The sequence below is a fragment of the Trypanosoma brucei genome, assembly GCF_000002445.2.
Source record: "Trypanosoma brucei brucei TREU927 chromosome 11 chr11_scaffold01 genomic scaffold, whole genome shotgun sequence".
In the NCBI taxonomy this organism is placed as follows: Eukaryota; Euglenozoa; class Kinetoplastea; order Trypanosomatida; family Trypanosomatidae; genus Trypanosoma; species Trypanosoma brucei.
Window position 1 is genome coordinate 5,154,320 of NT_165288.1, and position 21,536 is coordinate 5,175,855.

Consider the following 21,536-nt stretch of genomic DNA (forward strand, 5'->3'; position numbering starts at 1 on the left):
GGTTGCCTCCCCATGTCAGTTCCAGAAACAAGCTCGTAGACTTCACATCGTTGTCATATGTCTGGATCTTTTGCCTTTAAAGCAACATTTGATTATGTGGCCGTGGTGTTCTTCCTTTCTATGCTGTGGCGACGTTAAATTCCGCCACTCCATTTATATAAATTTTCAACCAAGGATCGGTCTCTATATCGCTGTCAGTTTGGTGAGTGCACAAAACAAAATGATAAAACCGCTGCAAACAAGTGAATAGCATGTATTAAAAGAAAAAAACGCAAAATAAAAAAATTGGCATAAAGATATACATACATATGTAAATTACCACACTAAATGGTATCGTTTTTTTACGTGTTTAACTTGTAAAAAGGTTAGTTCCACCGTAGAAAGAGGTGAAAATTCTAAAAACGTTTAACGTAAATTTTGTTTTTTGCTAATGTCTTTTGCTAATTTCAACCTATATCATACTGTGTTCATTTATATAGTTCTTTCATACACGACTAGAATTTTCTTTCTGGCATTCTTTAAAATACCGCAGATTTTGGCATACCTAAGACATTTTATATTTGTGTTTTTAAATGTCTTCTACCATCTAGTAGTTTCAATGTATCCTCATGACTCCGAGTGACCAGACACCGCTGTTGCTTAACTTTGAGTCGGACGGTGTTGTGCTTCTTTTTTAGATCTTTTAGTATGGATATGGTTCACTTTTTCTTAAGACTTGGAATTTTGGAGAAAGAAAGTGCTTTCCTTACTGCTTCCACCTTGTTAATACGATACATTATTTTTGCATCAATCAAAACTCTTACGTTAATTATTCGTTTCTTGAGAGGTCTTAATGTCTGGCCTTTATACATGTCTTAAATTTGTGGAGTATCAGCATTGATTGTCTTTACTTAATATAGATCCTTCATTATTTCATATACGTGTGTTCTTCTTCTTATATCGCCGGTCTTTACTGGATCTTTAGTCAGCTTTTTCTTTTGCTTCATTTCCTTTCAGTTTCTGACAAAAAAGTAACTCAACTACTTTTGCAAGGTTTACTTTTGTCATTAATGATTTACGTATCCTTCGTTTTGTGTGTAATAATGTACATTGCCTTTAATGTGTTTGAAACTTTGCATATTCCATCTTTTTCCATTTGTCTTTTTGCATTTCCTTTCATAACAATATTCCTCGCGCTCTCTCGCTCATCCACTGCCCCACTCACACTGCACCACTGTCGTTGTCTTAAGCCCTTCTATATTTGTCATCTATTTAGTCTCTACCACTAACCTTACTATAATATTAGTAAAGACACACTGACAATACACTCCTATTGTTATCACCTTTATAGTCTCAATTGACATCTATAAAATGAAGAATAATAAACAAAAATTAACTAAATTAGAATAGCACTCATTTTCACACCACATTACCTTACTTTGTTACATCTTTGTTCCTAGAGGTCGCTTTCGTATAAAAATTACGTATTCATTTAAAAACAATTCATTATTTTTCATATTTCGCAAAGGTTTAAAAAAAGTGATATAATATATTAAATTTCATAAAAATTTAACAAATCCTTTCAACATAGAAGAGTTTCACAAAATTCATGAAATTCAAAAAATCATTAAAGTACTATAATTTTATAATTATAGAGTGCAGCCAAACCCGTCAAAGCAGCAGCTATATTCATAGCCGATTTCTCATTGACAAGAAAAACTGGAAGAGCGGCACTCGGACTTGAGAAGCTTTCCCGTACCATCAACACGGTCAATTCATCAACATACTGCTTTCTGACCCGGTTTGGCATCCTTTTTTTTTTGCCTCACATGCTTTCTGGGATCGGTGTTTATTTTAATCTACCACAGTGCTTGTCTCTTTCGTTCCTGCTGCTGTATTTTCTGCTCCTGGTTTGGATTTGCATTCCTCTTTGTTGCCGTCATAATTGCAGTGCTCGCTTGGGCATTCGTCAGCTGTTGTGTTTTTTAGCTTGCATTTATTCTGTTCTTCTATTGTTGGATTGTTGCTTTTTTTTTTTTGCGGTGGATTTATGCCCGTGGTGATTATGGAGCCCTGCATTAAGGTGCTTTACATCTGCTGCCGGAGCTGTTGCGGCATGGCAATGTGCACGCATTGGCCTGCTGACACACAAGTTAACTGCTCGCCGCACCCGACTGCTTTGGCCAGGCTGCTATGTCGGCTGGCTTTAGCCGCCAAACTCCATATTCTGCCCTTTCTAAATATTAAGATTGTTTTGCTAGCGCCCCTTGAAAGGAAAATTGTATACCGGAGCGAAACTGCCACAAGCCAGCGTTTAAAATAAATTTGAAGTCGCGCGCAGTGCAAAATGCAGAGATGAAATTCACCAAAGCAGAAAGAGTAACAAACACCACTGCGCGGGTAGTTTCTGAATATAAAAGGAGCCGCTGCATCACTGAAAAAATTAAAAAAAACAATGTGCTGCAAAAAAAAAAACAGAACAGCCGCTGTATCATTAAGAAAATTGCAAAGAGAAGCAATCCAATACGGAAGAGCTGCGTAAAAAAAATGTAACCCTAACCAAGTAACCCTAACCCTAACCCTAACCATTCCTACCTACCCCCAACTTCCACAAAAACTCAAAAAAAAACGGGAAAAGAAAAAACAAATTAAGTTATCAGAAAATCAAAAAAATTACAGAATCAGACAGTCAATTTACAAAAACAGTTCGATTTTTTCGGTTAAATTAAAGGTGTTAAAATATGTCAGAAGTTTTCAAGTAGCAAAAAATTTTAGAAAAATTAAAAAAAAAAATTGAGGGGGAAAAATTTAAAAAAGCAAGGCCACAAATGCAGCAGAAACAATGCTGAGGGCGAATTTCTTGTTTAGGAGAATAGAGGAATCCTGGCACTTTCCTTCAATCCAACCGCAAACAGCGTTTTTGCCCTCCTTCTTTTTTCCTGGGGCCTTGGCGCATGTGTCGGGGTCCGTATACTGGCCACAATTAGGGTCTTCTGCCCCTCCTGCTGCTGCTGCTGTGTTTTCTGTTCCTGCTTTAGGTTTGCACTCGTTTTCCTTTTCGTCATGTTCGCAGCCAAGGCTTTTGCATTCTGTTGCGGTTTTCTTTGCTGTGTCGCTGCAGTTGCTGTTTGTCGGCTGTTTTTCCTCGGTCTTGTCTGCTTGCTGCTTTTGTTCCGAGGCTGGGCTGTGTCTTTCATCGGTGATGGCTGCCGATTTTAGTGCGTAGGCTGTTTTCGCCGCTGCCGCTATGGTCTGCTCCACGGCTGCTAGTTTCGACAGAGCTTGTTCGTGTTCATGTAGCAGCTTGGCTGCTGTCTGCAGTTGGCTTAGCCATGGGTGAGTTGCTAGAGTTTCCAGTTCCTGCTTTGTTCCTGCTTTGTACATCACGCAGATGCCTTGGTTCGATTTCCCTGAGCAACCTGTTCCGGTGTAAAAGCCGTAGTAAGTGTCTTTGCCTTTCTGTTGGAATGCGTTGATTAATGCTGTTGCTTTTGCCTGTACTTCGGCTGCCGTGGCTGGCGTTTTGGGCGATGGTTGTGGGCACTTGCTTAGAAGATCTTTTAGAACTTGCTCCGGTGTGCTGCTCGGGTTGAATGCCGTTGACGACTGACTGCTTTCGCAGAGCTTGTTGTTGTCGGTGCCGTCGACTCCGCAAACGCACAGCATAAACTGTGCTATTGTGTTTGCTTTGGCGTCAGTGTTTGGGGCTCCGCACAGCAATTGTCTGGTCGTTCCGGTGCCTCCCTGGCCTTTGCAGTCGGTGTCTTTCGCACCGGCGGGGGTAAAATCGTCACGGCCGTAGGCGGCGATCTTCAGCGCTTTGAGTGCATCGTTTGCTTTGTCCTTTTCGGGACCGGTCGCTAGTTGTGTGACGTGTTGCAGCGCTTGAAAAGCGTGTTCCGCTATCGGGTTTAGCTGCCTTCTGTAGTTTGCTAGCTGTTCTTCCGTTACGTCGGCCAGTCCCGCGGTCTGTAAAATCTGTCGTCTTGTATCGCTGTCTTTGACCGCGGCTGCTGCTTGTTTCCAGTACTCTTCTCTGGGGTCCGGAGCTGCTGGCTGTGCGGGTGCTGATGCGATCTGTTGTTTGTGCGCCGCTCCCTCGGTTTTGCTTGCGATTGTGTCGCGCCAACTCTGCGGTGCTACGGAGGCGTTGAGCTTCGCAATGGCCAGATAAGAAACCTGCGCTTGTGCATCTGTGATTTTTGCCGGAGCTGGTCGCTCTGCTAGGTTGACGAGCTCGCACAGCTGTCGGAAAAGGTGGCCGTGCTCGCCGTCGTCCGGGGCGCTGCTGGCCAGATAAGCTAGCGTCGCGACAATCGCAGATACTCGGATAAGGTAGCTTGTTTTGATCATTTCCTTTGTTTAGCCCTAGTGCGGATGGTTGATGGCAGACACCTTGTGTCGGCAAGGATTGCAACATATGCTGGTGGCTCTTGCGCCTGCATAAGTAAGGTGTTTTTTGGTTGCCTTTCTTCATTGCTTTGTGTAGGTCTTTGTTTATCTATCACGTTTTATTAGCTTTAAACAAATACCCTTCTTTAAACGCGTCCCCACAAATTCTTTCATATCGAAAATGCCAATTCTCTCCGGACACTGCATAAGTTTCTATTTTCCCCATATCCTTCGAATTAAATTCTCCTCCTTTCAACCTTTTATACCAAGTAAGATTTTTCACAATTAACTTCGCTTTTTCCTCCCATGCAATAGGCTGTCCGGGAAAATGAATGAATGGGGCTTCTCCAATCACACCACTACTGGGAATAGTAAAAAATATCTCTTTATAATCCAATTCAATCATTCCTCTCTTCAAAACAAATCTCTGTCCAACAGCTTCCTCCTGTGTAACACTCCATATTAGCAATGGCGTATAGATACTCTGCTCTGACCACCACTCCTCGCTCCCTTTAAGCAATTCTCCAAAAGCATATTCAAATTTCTTAAATGCCCAAACTCTTGCGATTATATTACCACCTCCAAGGTAAGGTTTTCCGCTAGGAGGTGATTTTAGTAAATGGGGTAATTTTTATCATATTCTTTTTGGTAACCAACATTAAAAAACCAAAAACATCTCTGTACATGCTCCTTGTGATCTGAGTTCATGAGCAAGTTCAACTGAGGAGCATAACACTCCGGAGTTGCTATAAATAAAATAGGGGAAATATGCTTCTCTTTTACTGTATCCTCTTCACTAAACTTCTCTTCATTTTCCGCAGTATTTTGCATAAACTATTACACAGCATTCTCAGACTTCTGTTAACTAACAATAACATCAGATCCATCTGCAGTTATTACAATATTCTCATCACTTGCATTCTGGTTTTCTAAAAATTCCATAATCAACTGCGGCCTCTTAACATGCTTATACAAACCTCCCATCGCAATTGAAATAATTTCAACATGGCTTAGTTTAGCACTCAATATGAGGATACACCATCCTTGTGTTGCGTGAGTTTGAACGGCAACCACAAATACTCTATGTTTCTTATTATTATTCTTTGTCATATTTGTTATGTTATTTGTCTCATTACCGTCATGAGATATTGAGTATAAACACACGAAGTGCAGAAAAGCCAGATAAAGCCCACATAAACTATATTTCATTTGCTGATAAAACTTTAAAATTTAAATGGATTATGAGGAAAATTTAAAAAAAACTTATGAAAGAAGATTTAAGCCCAAGAAGAATTTTAAATTTCAACAAGATTTGAACCTCAACTGCAAAACATACCACTCTTAATCTAAATGTAAAATCCAACCATTTAGCGTTGACAGTGGCCTCTACCATTGTAATTAATATAGAGATCCCATAAGCCTTGCTTACTGGACTATATCTAAATCTTATTATCACATCCATAGTACCGTTTTTTATCATTATGTTGACTGTTTTTTTGTGTTTGAACTGGGCATAGTTTATTTCCTCTCTCCCTCTTCTCTGCCTCTCTTTTAAAAATATTTTTGTTCTGCCAAACAGTGCCATACCTACACCGCCACCTTGCTATTCTATAAAGCGTGTCTGGTTTGTGTTTTCATATAGTTTTTACTCCTCTTATTATTATATTCGTATATACACACTCACAACACTCTTCTATCATTTTGTCATTATCTTTGTTATTATAACCCCAAATTACTCCTAATTTTAATGACATAATCAAAATGAACAAAATACACCAAATTAGAGTAGCGCTAATTTTTCATGCCCTATCAAGATTCAACGTAACATGCATAGGTCATAACTATGCATATTTAACTCGAGTTTTTATACTTTAATTAAAAAATCGTAAGTTGTATAAAATTTTAGAAAAAATTAGCAAATTCTCTCAAAATAGAACTTTTCATAGATTTCAAAAAAATTAAGCGAAAATTCGTATTATCCTTCGAACTCTTAAATTCTATGAAGCCCAGAAAAGTAGCAGTCATACTCAGAGCCAATTTCTTATTTAAATTAAAGCTACCATTACGGTTCTTTTCTGTTTCCTTTTCATCTTCACCATATTTTTCCTTTCTCCATGCACAATTTTGTTTGTCTCCTTTTTTGTCATTTTCACAAGCTGTCTTATCAGTGCCTTTCTTTGCACAACTAAATGCTCCTGCTGTCTCTATTTTTCCACCCGTTCTTGCAGATGCTCTCTACGGTTTTAGCTATGCACTATTTTTTGGTGTCACATTCGCAGCCCGCGGCTGTGCATCCTTCTGCTGTTTTGTTGGTGGCAGCCTTGCATTTATTCTGTTTTTCTGCTGTTGGTTGCTTGTTGACTGCTGTTTCGACTGAACTTTGAGCTCGTTCTAACAAATTTCTCAGCATCAGAGCTACTATCATTTGTTGCTCCAGATCGTTTGCTGCACTTACCAACGCCGTCGCTTTCTGCGTTATATAATGTATTTCACCTAGCTTCGCGACTACTGTCCGCGCCGCTTCCACCAAAGGTATGCCAGTCTGGCTTCCCAGAAACTTCTTGTGGTTGACGCAGATGCCTTTGCTCGCCGCTCCTATTACATCCCTATTACTTTGAGTATCAACGCAGTCTGGTTCTCCGTTGTGCAGTCCGTGTGCCACCAGAATTGTGTTTGATACGCTTCCCGATTGTGTTTGCGCGTTAGGGGCCGTTTCCGAGATTATCGCTCCTTTCCCTCGGCTGGCGAAGATTATGCTGATCTGATTTTCCACTGTTTGTGCGGTGAGCGCGGGGTCCTTTTCATTGATGCTTTTGATGCATTCGCCGTGTATTTTTGTTTTCCAGTCGTTGGCTGCAGCTGTTTGTGTGCCTCCTGTTGTTAGGCCGCTTAATGCCGCTGAGAAACAAAAGTTTGCCGTTTGACCCTTGCTTCCTTCGCATAGGCATACAATATTCGTTGCAAGGCAGCCGCCGCCTTTGCCCGGTTTGCCGTCCGCTGCTGATCCTGCGCAGGTGAATGAATGCTATACTGCTGCTAGCCACAGAAAATCGCTCTCCGCCGGCTATTTTGCCTAGGGTCCCCTGGCGATGCCGGCCACCTCAACGTGGTGCCAGGGTCCAGTACCCCGTATCATCGGGGGAAGCCAAGAGCCAGCAGAGTTCCTTTCATGAGGAACACTGCTGTGCTCCGGCTACGGCATCATACAGCACAGGGATCAGCAGCGTCTTGCTGGGACACCGTTCTTCATTTGTCGGTCCCTGGGCACGTGGCTAGCGTGCCATCAGCATTGTCACCCGCACTAAGATGCTGCTGTCCGGTGATGTGGAAGAGAATCCCGGCCCGTCGTTGCGCGGGATGCAGTGGAACTGCGCCGGGCTATTTTAAGGAAAGAGATTAGCACTCCACAAAACCCTTGTTGATGAGCGGATCGCCTTTTGTCTGTTGAGCGAGACAAGGATGACGCCTGGAGAGGCGGCTTGCTTTAGCGTTTCTGGCTACCAACATCACGGAATAGCTCGTAACTGCAAAGGAGGTGGTGTATCAATACTAGTGAGGGGGGACCTACCAGTCGAGACCGGTATGGCCGTTGTTGGTCGCATTGAACAAGTGCATGCAACAATTCACCTTGCACGTGGAACGGCGCTGACTGTCACGTCGGCATACATCCCACCAAAACACACCTTCACGGCAACTGACCTAGATACGCTTCTGACAACTGACGGTGCCCAGCTCATCGGTGCAGACGCTAACGCACACGCGTTGGCATGGGATCGCGCGAGCCCACCAAATACCAAGGGTGAAACCCTCACACAGTGATGCATTGACAATTAGTTTCTGGTCTGCAACACTGGTGAGTGCACCAGGTACGCGCGCCACCACGGGGAGTCCACCCCTGATGTGACACTGTCAAGGAATTGCACAGTGTACACGTGGACATCGCTGTATTCTCCCGATAGCGATCACCATCACATATTTTTCGACGTTATCGTTGGAGACGACACAGATGCACTGAGTTGCCCGCGGCTTCGAAAGCCCATGTACGCATGGCTAAAAGCTGACTGGAGGAATATCCGTCTCAAGGTTGACGAGCTCTGCAGGAAAATTAATAGAGAGAAGAACGTCAACACCCTGGAACAGAAATTGAGCTTCGCCATCCGCATTGCGACGAAGGTCTCCGTCCCCCGTGGCTGCAGAGCAACGCCACCACATTGGACACCTGAGCTCGCGAAACTCGATGAAGAGATCGCTGGATGCGGACCCTCCCACCGAAGGGAAAAGTTTATAGCCACGCGTAAGCAGATCCTGGACCGTACCACAAAGAAGAGATGGAGCACGCTATGCTCCAGACTTGCGGTGTCAGACCGCTGCAGTTGGCACATTGTCAAGAAGGTATATCCGCCACGACCACTAACCACACCGGCTGTACTTGTTGATAACGCGGCCATCACGGACTACCGTCAAGCTGAGAGGTTCATTAAACTGTACTCGTCCCGCGCAAGAAGGTACCCCGACTCACACACACCGGCACCAATAAAGACGATAGAGAGTGAGTTCAGTCCCATCACGATGGCTGAACTACAGAGATCGATCAAACTGCTACCGAGTGGATCCGCAGCCGGACATGATTGCTTATACAACGAGGCACTACAACATCTCGGTAGAACAGCGTTGAATGTTGTGCTGAGGCTATTCAATGAGAGCCTACGAACGGGAGTCGTGCCGCCTGCATGGAAGACTGGTGTTATCATCCCCATCCTGAAGGCCGGAAAAAAGGCGGAGGACCTCGATTCTTACAGGCCTGTGACGCTCACGAGCTGTCTCTGCAAAGTCATGGAGCGCATAATTGCCGCGAGACTTAGAGACACTGTTGAGTCCCAGCTGACGCCGCAGCAATCAGGCTTTCGCCCCGGTTGCTCAACGCTCGAACAACTCCTGCACGTCCGCGCTGCCCTCCGCCGTCCCACGCACCAATCTCGTACGGGTGCTGTATTTGTCGACTACGAGAAGGCATTCGATACAGTAGACCACGACAAAATTGCGAGGGAAATGCACAGAATGAAGGTATCACCCCACATTGTGAAGTGGTGCGTATCATTTCTGAGTAACCGAACTGGCAGAGTGAGATTCAAGGAGAAGCTTTCCAGAAGCAGAACATTTGAGCGAGGAGTGCCACAAGGAACTGTCCTTGGCCCAATCATGTTCATTATTGTCATGAACTCGTTGAGCCAACGCCTTGCAGAAGTGCCGTTACTGCAGCACGGATTCTTTGCAGACGACCTGACGCTACTTGCGAGGCACACAGAGAGGGATGTCATCAACCACACGCTGCAATGCGGCCTAAACGTGGTGTTACAGTGGTCAAAAGAGTACTTCATGTCTGTCAACGTAGCGAAAACAAAGTGCACACTCTTCGGGTGTATAGAGCGTCACCCCCTTACATTACAACTGGACGGCGAAAGAATAGGAGCTGACAGGACACCGAAGCTTCTAGGAGTAACATTCCAGTGTCTGCAGGGGATGGCAACACATGCGGCCGAGACGAGACGCAAGATGGATTTCAGACTACTGCAGATAGCAGCCATCTCAGCTTCTACATGGGGGCCAAGACGACAAGTACTGAGAGCTTTTTATCTAGCACTCGTACAGGCACACACCATGTATGGCATTGAGGTATGGTACTGGGACGCTTCGGAACGAAGTCGCGACCTCCTTGTATCAGCACAACACAAAGCCAGTCACATCATAGCCGGCATACCGCATGGGACGCGCAAAGAGGACTCTCTGCTGGAAGCAAACCTCCTGCCACTCAAGACGACCACTCTTGTGCGCAGCATGAAATTCATGCTGATGTGTGAGTCACGAGGCGGATGTTTGCGGCGCAGTGCTGAAGAAGTATACCACAGCAAACACCCAGTCAGAGCCCTACATTCCCGCATCATGCGGTCCTATCCCCAACTCCGCATTGAGCCACGCGAGCACCCACTAGAGACATCGACGCTCCGCCACAGCTGCCGACCGATATTTCACACGCAGATAAAGCCTGTGTGCGCTGATGACCCTGACGATGTCAAAAGGGAGGCTTCCGAAAAGTGGATTGAACGGCATTTTGCACGGAGGGGGAAGGAGCCACCGCGGCGAGAGCACTACGAATTGTGGACTGATGGATCCGTGTCCCTCGGTGAGAAGTCCGGAGCAACTGCCCTGCTCTACAGAAGCAACACGCTGATTTGCGCACCCAAAACCGGAGCAGGGGAACTCTCATGCAGTTACAGAGCGGAATGCGTAGCATTAGAGATAGGACTGCAACGGCTGCTGAAATGGCTTCCGGCATACAGAAGCACAACGAGCAGGTTGTCCATCTTCTCTGACTCGCTGTCAATGTTAACAGCACTGCAGACAGGCCCCCTAGCCGTAACGGACCCAATTCTAAGACGACTATGGAGGCTTCTGTTTCAAGTTCAGAGAAGGAAGATACGTATCCGACTGCAATTTGTGTTTGGCCATTGTGGCGTGAAACGGAATGAGGTTTGTGACGAAATGGCCAAAAAGGCCGCAGATTTACCACAGTTGCGAGACACATGGATCCCCAACATCATTGCTTATGCGAAGCGAGTGCTTAGGTCGGAAGAAGTCTATGAGAACACTCATAGGTTTGGTATCACGGGCAACCACTTTCCAACAAAACCTAAGAAAGAAGAACTGACGAGGGAGGAAGAAACGGCACTGGCACGCTTTCGGGTTGGGTCCTCAAGACACTATGGCTGGATGTTGCGAAAGATCAACCCGAGTGTGCCTCCACAGTGCCGATGGTGCAACCCGCAACATGCAGAGATAGGGCCAACAATACAAACAGCCCTACCTGTTGCGACACGCACTCTTCAGAGAACCTCCGAACCGACCAAATGTACGGAATGTGATGCCACATACCAATGCCGCTCGAGTGCTGTAACGCACATGGTAAACAAACATGGCTTTGTGCGAGCTGATGCCCTCCGGAGAATCAAATACGGCGATGCAACACCTGCAGTGGACATCCCCCCGGAGCCCCCTCCAGTGGTGGCGATCGTTCCTCTACCATCGAGCACACGAGTCCTGATAAGACCGCAGGTGCTTCATTGTACCCTCTGTGCCTCCAAATTCGCAGTGCCAGGCCGACTATTACACCACCTTAGAACAATACATGGCATAGGCAGCGGTAGTTGCCGCGTGAAAAGGGGTCGAGAGAACGAAGACTCATTGCAAGGAGATGGTAGAGCTCCAGCAGCGCTAGCCTCTCAGGATACACGGAAGCTGCCGTTTCAATGTGACCTGTGCGAGCCGAGCTTCGGTACACGTTCTTCCCTGTCACTACACAAGAAATTCAAACATAAGGGCATGGTGACGGAGGACGGTACCGTGGTGTTGGTGCAATTCCCTCGTAAGCGTGCCCGTGAGGGAAACGTTGACGTCCCGGGGAAAGGCGAGGTGCAGTGTGGTGTGTGCCAAAAAGTGCTCAGTTGCAGGGACTCCCTCATCCGACACTGTAAGGCTTTCCACAAAGGTGAGGGAGTGGAGCTTAAATGCAGCAAAAGCACAAAATTGTGTGCCACTGATTCCCCGCATACAAACGCATCCATCTTGGTGTGCCCGACATGCGGAAGGCAGTGTGCTAGCAAAACTGGCCTCACCCTACATCAAAAGAAGATGCACGGTATGAAGGTAGAGCGCGCTGTTACCAGCCAACGCGGCGAATGCGAAGAAACGTCGCTGCACTTGATGAGCTGTCCCGGTTTGAAGGAGTTACGTGTCAGGTTTGCGGTAGAATGTGAGTGTGTGCAGGATGTATGTTTCTCTAAAAGGCTGGCGCAGTTTCTCATTGCGGTTGAACGGAGCCGGCCGCAGGTGAAGTCCTCACCTAAGGTAACAGTCATACAACCCACTCTCCCTTCTGCAACTTCCCCCCTTATTGCCGAGTGTGGAGCCAGCAGGAAAAGCACCGGACGCAGGAATAGTCCAGACACCCTCAGAGACAGAGAGGGTATGCAGTCAACAAGCAACAGAAACAGAAAGAGGGAGAGAGAATAATAAACGAATAACAAAAATCAAAATAAAAGGATTGCTAATTCACATCTTTTGGAGAGTCCGGGGTGGGGGGTTTCTCGCCCCATCTGCTGTATTCCGTTCAACTGCGGAGCTACAACAAAAAATTATAGAGAGTGTGTTAGGCTGAATAAAAAAGGGAGACTCTGCCACAGTCGCCAGACCGATAGCATCTCAGGGCTCTACGGTGATGGCTGATGGCCGCGCCAGTGGGGGGAAACTCCCACGAAGGCACGAAGAAAATTTGAAAAATATTTCTGTGTCTTCGTCTTTTCCTTTTTTATTTTGTGTTTTTTCCGTCGGTGATGTAGAGATCGTTTTACCGGTAGATTTTGTAGGTACATACGCTCGGTTGCCGTTGTGATCTGTTTCGTAATACTTACAGCATGTATGCTTATTGTTATTATGATCATTTTTCCATTTGAGCGTTTAAAATTGCATATAATCAATAAACATTCCTGTTTTTATGTTAATCGTTATCACTAAATTAAGATTGTTACGAGTTCACTGTTGTTTACGTGCTTTTTTGTTCTATCATTCGATTTCTCCTGCTTCTTTTATAATTATATTAATATGTAATGAAAACACGCTCCTCTAATTATTACGGTTACTATATTATTATAACGCTACACAATATCCACAAGGAAAATAAGTCATGTTCGAAAATGTTTTCTAATTTACACTTTATATGAAAAACTATTGATATTTATCAAGTGTGAGTAATTTTAGAAAGTTCTTTCAAAAACGAAAACTTTCATAGTTTCCACAATTTTCATATAATTTAGCAAAAATCTTTTAAAAATAATTCTTTAAAGTGTTATACTATAATAAAAAATGCAAGCAAAAAAGGGGCATTATTAATTAAAAGAAAATTGCTTCCTGTGTTGTTTGTTTTTCCATCTTTATCTTCTTGGTTTGCTTTTTCTAGTGCTTGTTTTCTTTCCTTGATCAATGTACACTTTTTGTCCTTCTCGCCATCTTTGTTGAAAACGCACTCCTTATCCTTTAGTTTTTCGCATGCTTCTTGGTCATCTCCTGCTGCATTGCAAACTTTCTCCTTGTCTTGCACACTTGGAACTTTGCACTTAGAATTTTCCGTTGCCTTTTGTAATTCCTTGCCCTTCGCAGCTAGCTCCTGAACTCTTTGTCTCTCATAGTGCGTTAATATTAGGTTTAGTTGCCTAAGCTCTTTTATCTTACCGAGTTCTGTGTTTCCGTCTTTTTGGTCTGTGAATAGGCTATTGGGTATTGAGTTGCTGTCAATTGTGGCCCACAATTTGGCTAGGTCATGTTTTTTCGTTGCGCCGTACGTATTGGTAATTGTGTTTTCCGCTGCAGTTTTGTGGCTGACGTCGCTGTAGTCGTCGGTGTTGTTGAGCAGGCTGTCGTGCACTGCGGCTTTCGTTCGCTTACTTCTTTTCAAGTTGCTAATTTCTGTTTTTTCTTGCGTGCTGAGCTGTAGCATTCTGCTCTGCAGGTGTTCAGCCAGTGCCTTTCTGGCGTTAAAGTAAAGCACCGGTGTGTTTGAGGTTGCCTGTTTGTCGAAGGTTTGTAGGTCTTTGGTTGAAAGGTCGGCGCCGTTTGGCGGCAGTTCAAAGAAACCCCCGGCGTAAGGTACGGCCGCGGCTGTCTGTCCGCCGTTGGTGATACCGCCGCCGCCGGTTTGCCCTTTCGTTAGGGCGCAGTTTTTGCTAGCGTCTGTGTGGCCGCCGGCGGCGCCGGTTATTCTAGCGGCTTTGAAAAGCGCTTCTGGCGTGTGGCCGTAGTCTTGGGGCGGTTCTGTCGCTCCTTCCGTAACAGCCAGCTTGCATTGCCCGAGGTTGGCCGCCCCTTGGGTTGCGTCGCCCGTCCCGGCCTCTATAAGACAGCCGTGCGTACCGCTGGACGAATGAGCTTGTGCTGCTATTGTTAGAAATTCAGTTATTCCGCCGTGAAGGAAATTTGAGTGCGCAGTTGACTTGATTGCCTTGTCTACGCCATCTTTAAGGTCCGCGATAGAGGTCCCTTGTAGTTCGTCTTGAGCTAGCAGAATTGGAAAGAGCTCCAGTGCTTGTTGCGCCGGCTGCCTGGCTACGTATATGCGCAACTTTAAGTCGGCCACCGCTTGGTTATGTAACTGGTCGAGCTTGCTACTGACGTCGGCTCGTACTTTCTGAGTCAGGCCTGCCAGCGTCGCTGAAATGTCGCAAAGGGGCTTCCACGCCGCTGCTGAGATGCCGTTGCCGCCTGTTGCTGCACCGCGCCTGGTCGCTATACCGAGCACTAGCGCAGTTGCTACCATCGCCTGGTGCGGCTTCATGTCGGTCGTGTCGGGCTGTTATTTTTTTCGCTTGCTTGTATTTGCTGTTAGTTTTGCCCTTCAAGTAAAAAGACTTGCGGCTGGCCTGCGCATGCCGTGAACCATTAGGTACGCCGTTTGTTTCCGAAATGTATATTAAAAGAATAAAAATATATAAAAACAGCTATTTGACATCCACTTTGCTTCGTTAGCTACACATTTCCGTCATTTTTTGCTTTTCCCTGTATACACGCCGCTTGTCGCTTGAGTTTGAACAAACACTCACATATTGCCGATCTACTACCCTTCCTTTTGTACATTCTCAATAATGTTTTAACTTACCCATAAGCCCCCGCTTAAACCCCCGAATTTTTTACTCCACCTTGTCTTGCTGTTTCAACCTTAACCAGACTTACAGAGTATGTGCTGAGTGCCTGTGGCTCTGCTGTCCGCTTTTTAACGTTTGTACTGACGCCTGATTAAAAACCGCAGTTATTATCATTATCTCGCCAATGAAATTTGTCAATTTGTAAGTGAAATTTGAGGCACAATATCCTCATGTATTATTATCTTCTTTGCCGAGTTTTTGCAAGTTCTGCGGTTGCCTTATATGTCCCCTTTTTTTACCTGTCGCTTAACTCGCTACAATTAGCGGAGCTCCGTCGCCTTACTTTCACACTGCAGCCTCCGCCCTCATTACTCCCACTTCAAAGATTATACTTGACACCTCACAAATTTCATATATATTTTCCTCTGTGTTACTCTGCGGCATCGTCCCTAATAGTCCTTGCACCTGGTGTTCCACATAGTATTAGTTACTCATCTTCGTTGTTTACTGATCATTCAGCTTGTCGTTTCGACATTCAGCTGCAGTGTTACCTTCCCTACTGAATTTATTATATTTGTATATACACTCTCACAACAAACTCCTATTATCATTATCATTATTATTATTATTATTATTATTATTATTATTATTATTATTATTATTATTATTATTATTACTATTTTATCCCAATTTTATTTTAATAGTCATGAAAAATGAATTGAATAAAATAAAAAACCGTTCATTTTTCATGACTATTACCATATTAATTTGCACCCATAGGATACTATCATACGAATTTTACTGAAATTATAATTTTTTAATACTTTTAAATTTCTCAAAAAAGCAAAATTTAACACATTTTTTATCATCTAAGCAAAACTGCAAGCAAAAGATGCACCTCATTAATTACAAACGAATTACTTCCTGTGGTGTTTGTTTTACCTGTTGTCCCCGTTGTCCCTTCCACTTTAGCCTTGCACTCCCCATCTTTGAATTCACAGCCATCCTTTTCGTTGCATTTAGTTTCGTCTATTCATTCCTTGCATTCCTTGTTCTTTGTCCGTGTTTTTTTTGCGTTTGATTCAAATTTATTCTGCGCTTTCTCTTTTCTGTATTAGTCTCCTAAAAAAAACCCCATTGCCCAAGCGTAGTCTCTGCATGTACTTAATGAGATTAAACCGCTGCTAATTTTTTTACTGCTGATTTAGAAGTCCATCTTGTTGTCTTCCAGCTCTTTTAAAAATCTTTCATTCACTGTACCATCGGTGGAGCCCAGGAGCTCCTAGACAGCTTTCTTCAAGGCTTTACTTTGAAGTGCTGATTCTTGTGGCCGAGCTGTTATTAGAAACGCCGCCGTTGCAACATCTACTTCTCTGTGTAGGTCCCCTAATTTTTGGTGGATAACTTGTCTAGTAGATTTAAGGTTATGATCTTGCCTGTGCATATTGCGAAGGCTGATGCTTTTTGGCTGACATACGATTGTTTGTCTTTGGTTTCGTCGTGCTAGCAAGCCACGCCAGCGCCGGTTGGTCTGAGTTCTAAACGGCTGACAGTGTCCCAGGCCGCCGTTCTCGTTAGCGGTTATAGCAACAGGCCGTCTTCGACCCTGCTGATGTCCGCCGCGCCGGTTTGCGCGTATGCCGCGTTGTCTGGCGTTTGTGGGGTTATTGCGGTGCCGAATTTCCCTATCGTAAAAATCTTGGCTCTCAGCCCTGTTTGCCTGAAGCCTTCATCTTTTACTGCTACGAAGTGCGTCAGTGTTGGTGATTTGTCCGCATTCTCTTTTTTTTGCATCGGTTGAGGGTTCATCGGCGCAATTGTGTGGTATGGGTGCTTTCCGGCTGATTGTTACCGTGCAGAGTTTACCTGCCGCTCCTCCGATGTTAGAACCGCTTGGTACGCTGCTCGCATGGGTCAGCTTTGACGTTGGTGAAAACTGCAGACCACTCGCTGCTTTAAGCTGTGCGATTCTGACATGTACTCTGTTTATCGTCGATTGTAGATTTGGTTCCTTGTCGCTGACATCTTGTTGTAGCCTGTTCTCCCGTCTTGTCGCTGCCGCCGCGAGAGCGGTCCGCATGATTTTATTTTTTCCACTGCTGGCCAGACATGCCGCCGCTTGCTACGCCACTGCTTCCTGCTGCAATTCTCTGGCGCGCTAATCTGCGGCGCTTAGCCGCGCTTGGAAGTTCGTTTCGATGTGCTCTAGGAACTTGATTTTTTGGCAGCCATTCGTTTCCGCTTTTGCAGCAGTTTCTGAACCTTGTGATCGATGCATCAGAAAAAATCAGCGTGACGAAGGCGATTTTCAGGAAATTTTGCTGTCTAGCGGCTTATCCATGTTTTAAGCTTTGGATTTCGGTCTTATTCCTCTGTCTTAGAGCAGACAATTTTAGAAGAAACGTTGCTCCGACTTTCCGTGCTACGGTTTCTGTAAGGCCACCAAAGCCGCTGGCTTACTTACCTTATTCAATTACCTCGGTTGTTGGTTCTTTGCTGGTTTCGTATTCTACTGCTATGCGCTCGAGGTTCTTAGTGTTTGCTTTGCTGGAGGTTTAAAACGTGAAAAAAATGGAAATAAGTTAAGACACAGAATCTCCATTTTAAAACTCAACCAATATCACCCCACATTTATATGTGAAACAAGTAAAATTTATGTTTGGTGTGTTCCTCTAATGTGTCTCAACTCGTGTTGTGTTGATGTATCATCAATAACTATATAACAGTGACGCTTTGTCTTTACGAATGAGCTTGAGTATTTCACGCAGCCTCTCTGACTGTTTTTTGCCTCTTTAGCTTCCTTGTCGATCACCGGGGCCCTTTTTGCAGTGATTCTCTTTTAATTTGTTGTTACAGTCCTTTACTGCCGTATCAGGGTATATTTTAACGTTAATTAGTTGTTAATTGAAAGGCTGGAGCGTCTATTCTCTGTATCAATGGAGCGCGGATAGAGTGCAATTTTCAACACTCTGCACTTCATACAAAGTTCGCCAGAAACTGCATATATGAGCAATTCAAAGCATTGTCCGAGTTCTCTTTCCTCTTTTTCTCTGCACTGTAATCCATTTATATTTCCGTTATAAAATGTCCCACATGACTAAATTATATTGTGTTCCATAAATGGTATACATTATTACAATATCTGATGGAAGGATAAATTAGACGTTACCTCGTATTTACACAACACTTTTATGCGTTAGCTTCTTCGTTTCTGGACATTATGGCCCGCCATCACATTAACAAACTACAGTTGTCAACATCTCCGCTGTTGAATCTCTCCATCTTTGGGGAAAATGTAGAGCACAACATCCTTCCGTATTACTTCTCCGCTACACTACAGCTCATCCTGTTACTTCACTCTGCATTTTCTTTCCTTTATCGTTTACTATTTCTAGTTCTGAAAATAACGTAGTGACTCGATTTTGTCTGAACACTTGTTTTAACTCTAAATATTTTTTCATACCTCCATCAGCTCCATATGTGTGATTTTGGGAAGCTTCATGTTTTATGTTGGAAAATGCGCATATGCTATCTCCTCCACCTTTACTCTACTCTTTCTTTCAAATTCTTCTCATGCCTTCACTTCCCACTCAACAGCTGACACACATACTCACAGTACACCTCGATGTTGTTCTAAGTGCTTCAACTTTGTGCTTCCAGTTGTTTTCCACCACCGCTCTTATTATAATATTCGTATATACACACTCACAAAACTTTCCTATTATTATTATAAACCTAACTAATATGTATAAAAGACTCAAATTAATAATAGTAATAATTTTGCTAACACTAACACCTTGTTTCTATACACGCACAGGCCACAATTTTACACATATTACTTTTATTATTCAAAATTTTCAAAATTTCACATTTTAATCAAAAAGTGTAAGAATATGTCAAATTGTATCAAATTATCCAAAATTATCTTAAAATAGCAATTTTTGATAAATATCATAAAGTTTCATTAAATTGGGAAAAAATACTTTAAAGTTCTTAAATGCTGCCAAAACTAACGCAGCAAACACCTGAGGAAAAAACTCTCAAATTACTAAAAAACGACTTTTCAGCTTTTTTGTCAGTTAAAACTTTAGGAAAGCATTTCGGGTCTTTTTTCTTATCAAAATCACAGCCTTTTTCATCCTTGCAGGGTTTTTCTGTGGTATGTTTTTTGCATTCGTCTGCTGTTTTGGTTGGGCAAGAGAAACTTTCCTGTTTTTAATTCTTTTTTTCTTCTTCGACGATGAGGCTTTTGACAGTGTGATAAGTTTGAGCTGCCGCTAGTTCTTTGGGGTCAGTTATTGTTGACAGCTGCTTGTTTCCATCTCTTCCAACTGCCGCTTTTGCGGGTTTTAGGTCGTTCAGTTCTTTGATTATTGTATTTTTAACAGCCTCGTTATTATTTCCGAACGCTGATTTAAGGAATGCGTCGACTTTTGGTGTTTTTTGCTATCTGAGTATGTTGCGTCGTCACCGTCAATCGCCTTGGCTATTAGTTCCTTTAGTTTCTGCTCAGTGGCTAACGTTGTAATCGGTGTTTCTGTTGTTGCAGCTTCTAGTGCCGCTTCTGCGTTTTGCATCTTTAATATTTCTGCCAGTTCCATTTTTATTGTTTTCGCTGATGGGATCGCGGTTTTTAATCCGACTTCGCTGTAGGCCTGGGTGCCGCCTCTGGCTTGCAGCTTCACCTCTACCTGCTGATTTTTGAAGAGCTTGCCGCCTTTAATGCCTATCCCGGTTGCTGTTCCCGACGTACAGCGGCTCCTACCAGTTACACTGCCGCTTGTGCTGCCCTTCCCCACAAAGTTAGGTCGTCACAGGCGTTAGTGCCGGGCGTCGCTTCAACTGCTGTGTATAAGATGACTGTTGGCTGTGCTGGAGCAGGCGTGTCGGCGAGTGTTGTAGCCGCTCTTGCCTCTTCGTTTTTCATCCACACTCCATGGGGTTGCATGCTGATATGTGGTGTTATCTTGGTGTCTGTGGTGTCCGTTACCGCCGCACTTGCCGTTTTCAAGGCGGCGTCTTGTATCTTGGCGTTGCCAATTTCTTGCAATGTCTCCTGGCTGCAGGCTAAGTTCCCTGCCGCTATAAGCCCTGACAATATTTTTCTAGCGTCAGCAGCAACCGCCTTCATGATCTTTTGTGCCTCACGTTGCTTTGCTTGTGCTAGGATCGCTGCGCCGGCGCCGTAGTAACCAGAACGCGTTGCTGCTATTACCTGTAGTCGGCTTGCCTCCTGAGTTTGCCTTAGGGCTGTGGTTAGGGCATTGGTTAGCAAGGTTTCCGCAGATTTGGCTATCTTCCTCAGTTGTGCCGTCGCATCGCATGGCGTGACTGCCTTCAGCTTCGCCGGTTTCGCCTCGACGAGAGTATGCAGCATTGTTGTTAGCAGTACCGCTAGAAATACTACATTTTGCACCTTTGCCATCGCTTTTTCGTTGTTTCTATCTACTGAACGCTTTCTTGATTTAGCCTTTGGAGTTGTATAAGCCTTTTTCCTGACCCTGTCATAATTTTTATGGGGGTGCGAAGAAATGTTGTGTTGCTCCCTTTAGTTGTTCGGTATGCCCCGTTGGTTCTATTTTATGTATTCCAATCTATGCGTCCGCACCGGCAGCAGTACATTATTATGGTGTTGAAGAGCGTGGATGCCGCTTGGCGAATATCGCTTTAATCTCTGGCCTGTCTTTTAGTATCTGAAAGTACAAATCTCATCTGGGAGCCTACCTGTCTCTTGCTAGCTATTATCAAAGCGGCTGCACAACCCGACATTTTGCTTGCAACCAGAATCAGCTTGTGCACCTACATTTACTGGGTTGGTTTCCCTTGAGTTTTAGTGCAATCCGCGGTTCATTCTTCTAAATTTACTTGATTTAGTCTTACTATCGGTCTTATGCATCTCAGTTGAGAGTTATTGAGTTTGCATCTATTACTACGTAAATCCAGTCCTACGATCCTTTGAAAGAACATTCCTCTCTCTTCCCTTGGTGTTCCCGTGGTTGTCAGCCCTCTGCAAAACTTTCGAAACTTTGTTATGTGGTTGATACGCTCTATCAAATGTGGCTTGGACTTGGTTTCGATATGGATTACTGGTTCGTTGAAATCTCATAGTCACTGGACAGTATATATTCACAATTGATGGCATATTCTCATTGATCTTCTCCACTTTGTATGGATTATCCATTAGTTTATATATTTGTTATTTTAAGCATTTTCAGATTTGTTTTTATTTCCATTTTTAATTACACAGTAATCAAATAGTCTCAGTTTTAAAATTCTCCTCCCATAATATAATATTGTTTCACCCAAATATTGACAACTTTTACTATAATCAATGAGAGTATAATTTTAATAGTACCGAAAATTTACACAATCCTTTTCATTTCTTTGTTCTACTTCAGCGCTGGACACTAGGATTCACCATAAGATTAAAAACCACAAATACCACCAATATCTCGGCTGCAGCACTTATCCATTTTT

General features: G+C 44.0%; 2 protein-coding genes and 3 pseudogenes across 2 annotated transcripts, besides 9 other annotated features; all 5 read right to left on the reverse strand.

Moving 5' to 3' along the window:
* Positions 1 to 1,521: 1,521 nt before the first annotated feature.
* Positions 1,522 to 1,552: a sequence feature (AT_rich).
* A 977-nt stretch (positions 1,553 to 2,529) lies between these two features.
* Positions 2,530 to 2,566: a microsatellite.
* A 176-nt stretch (positions 2,567 to 2,742) lies between these two features.
* Positions 2,743 to 2,774: a sequence feature (AT_rich).
* Positions 2,775 to 2,787: 13 nt separating this feature from the next.
* On the reverse strand, positions 2,788 to 4,332 carry Tb11.v4.0038 (variant surface glycoprotein; the record flags this gene model as incomplete). Its single annotated transcript, XM_824699.1, has 1 exon — positions 2,788 to 4,332. The coding sequence occupies one exon, from the start codon at positions 4,330 to 4,332 to the stop codon at positions 2,788 to 2,790; it is 1,545 nt and encodes a 514-aa protein (XP_829792.1).
* Positions 4,333 to 6,262: 1,930 nt separating this feature from the next.
* On the reverse strand, positions 6,263 to 7,471 carry Tb11.v4.0039 (annotated as a pseudogene).
* Positions 7,453 to 7,701: a repeat region.
* Positions 7,453 to 12,705: a repeat region.
* Positions 12,475 to 12,705: a repeat region.
* A 565-nt stretch (positions 12,706 to 13,270) lies between these two features.
* Positions 13,271 to 14,752, reverse strand: Tb11.v4.0040 (variant surface glycoprotein; the record flags this gene model as incomplete). Its single annotated transcript, XM_824700.1, has 1 exon — positions 13,271 to 14,752. One exon carries the CDS (start codon positions 14,750 to 14,752, stop codon positions 13,271 to 13,273), a length of 1,482 nt encoding a protein of 493 aa, XP_829793.1.
* Positions 14,753 to 14,883: 131 nt separating this feature from the next.
* Positions 14,884 to 14,912: a sequence feature (AT_rich).
* Positions 14,913 to 15,661: 749 nt separating this feature from the next.
* Positions 15,662 to 15,740: a microsatellite.
* A 123-nt stretch (positions 15,741 to 15,863) lies between these two features.
* Positions 15,864 to 15,893: a sequence feature (AT_rich).
* Tb11.v4.0041 lies at positions 15,874 to 17,361 on the reverse strand (annotated as a pseudogene).
* Positions 17,362 to 19,054: 1,693 nt separating this feature from the next.
* On the reverse strand, positions 19,055 to 20,484 carry Tb11.09.0001 (annotated as a pseudogene).
* Positions 20,485 to 21,536: the final 1,052 nt, after the last annotated feature.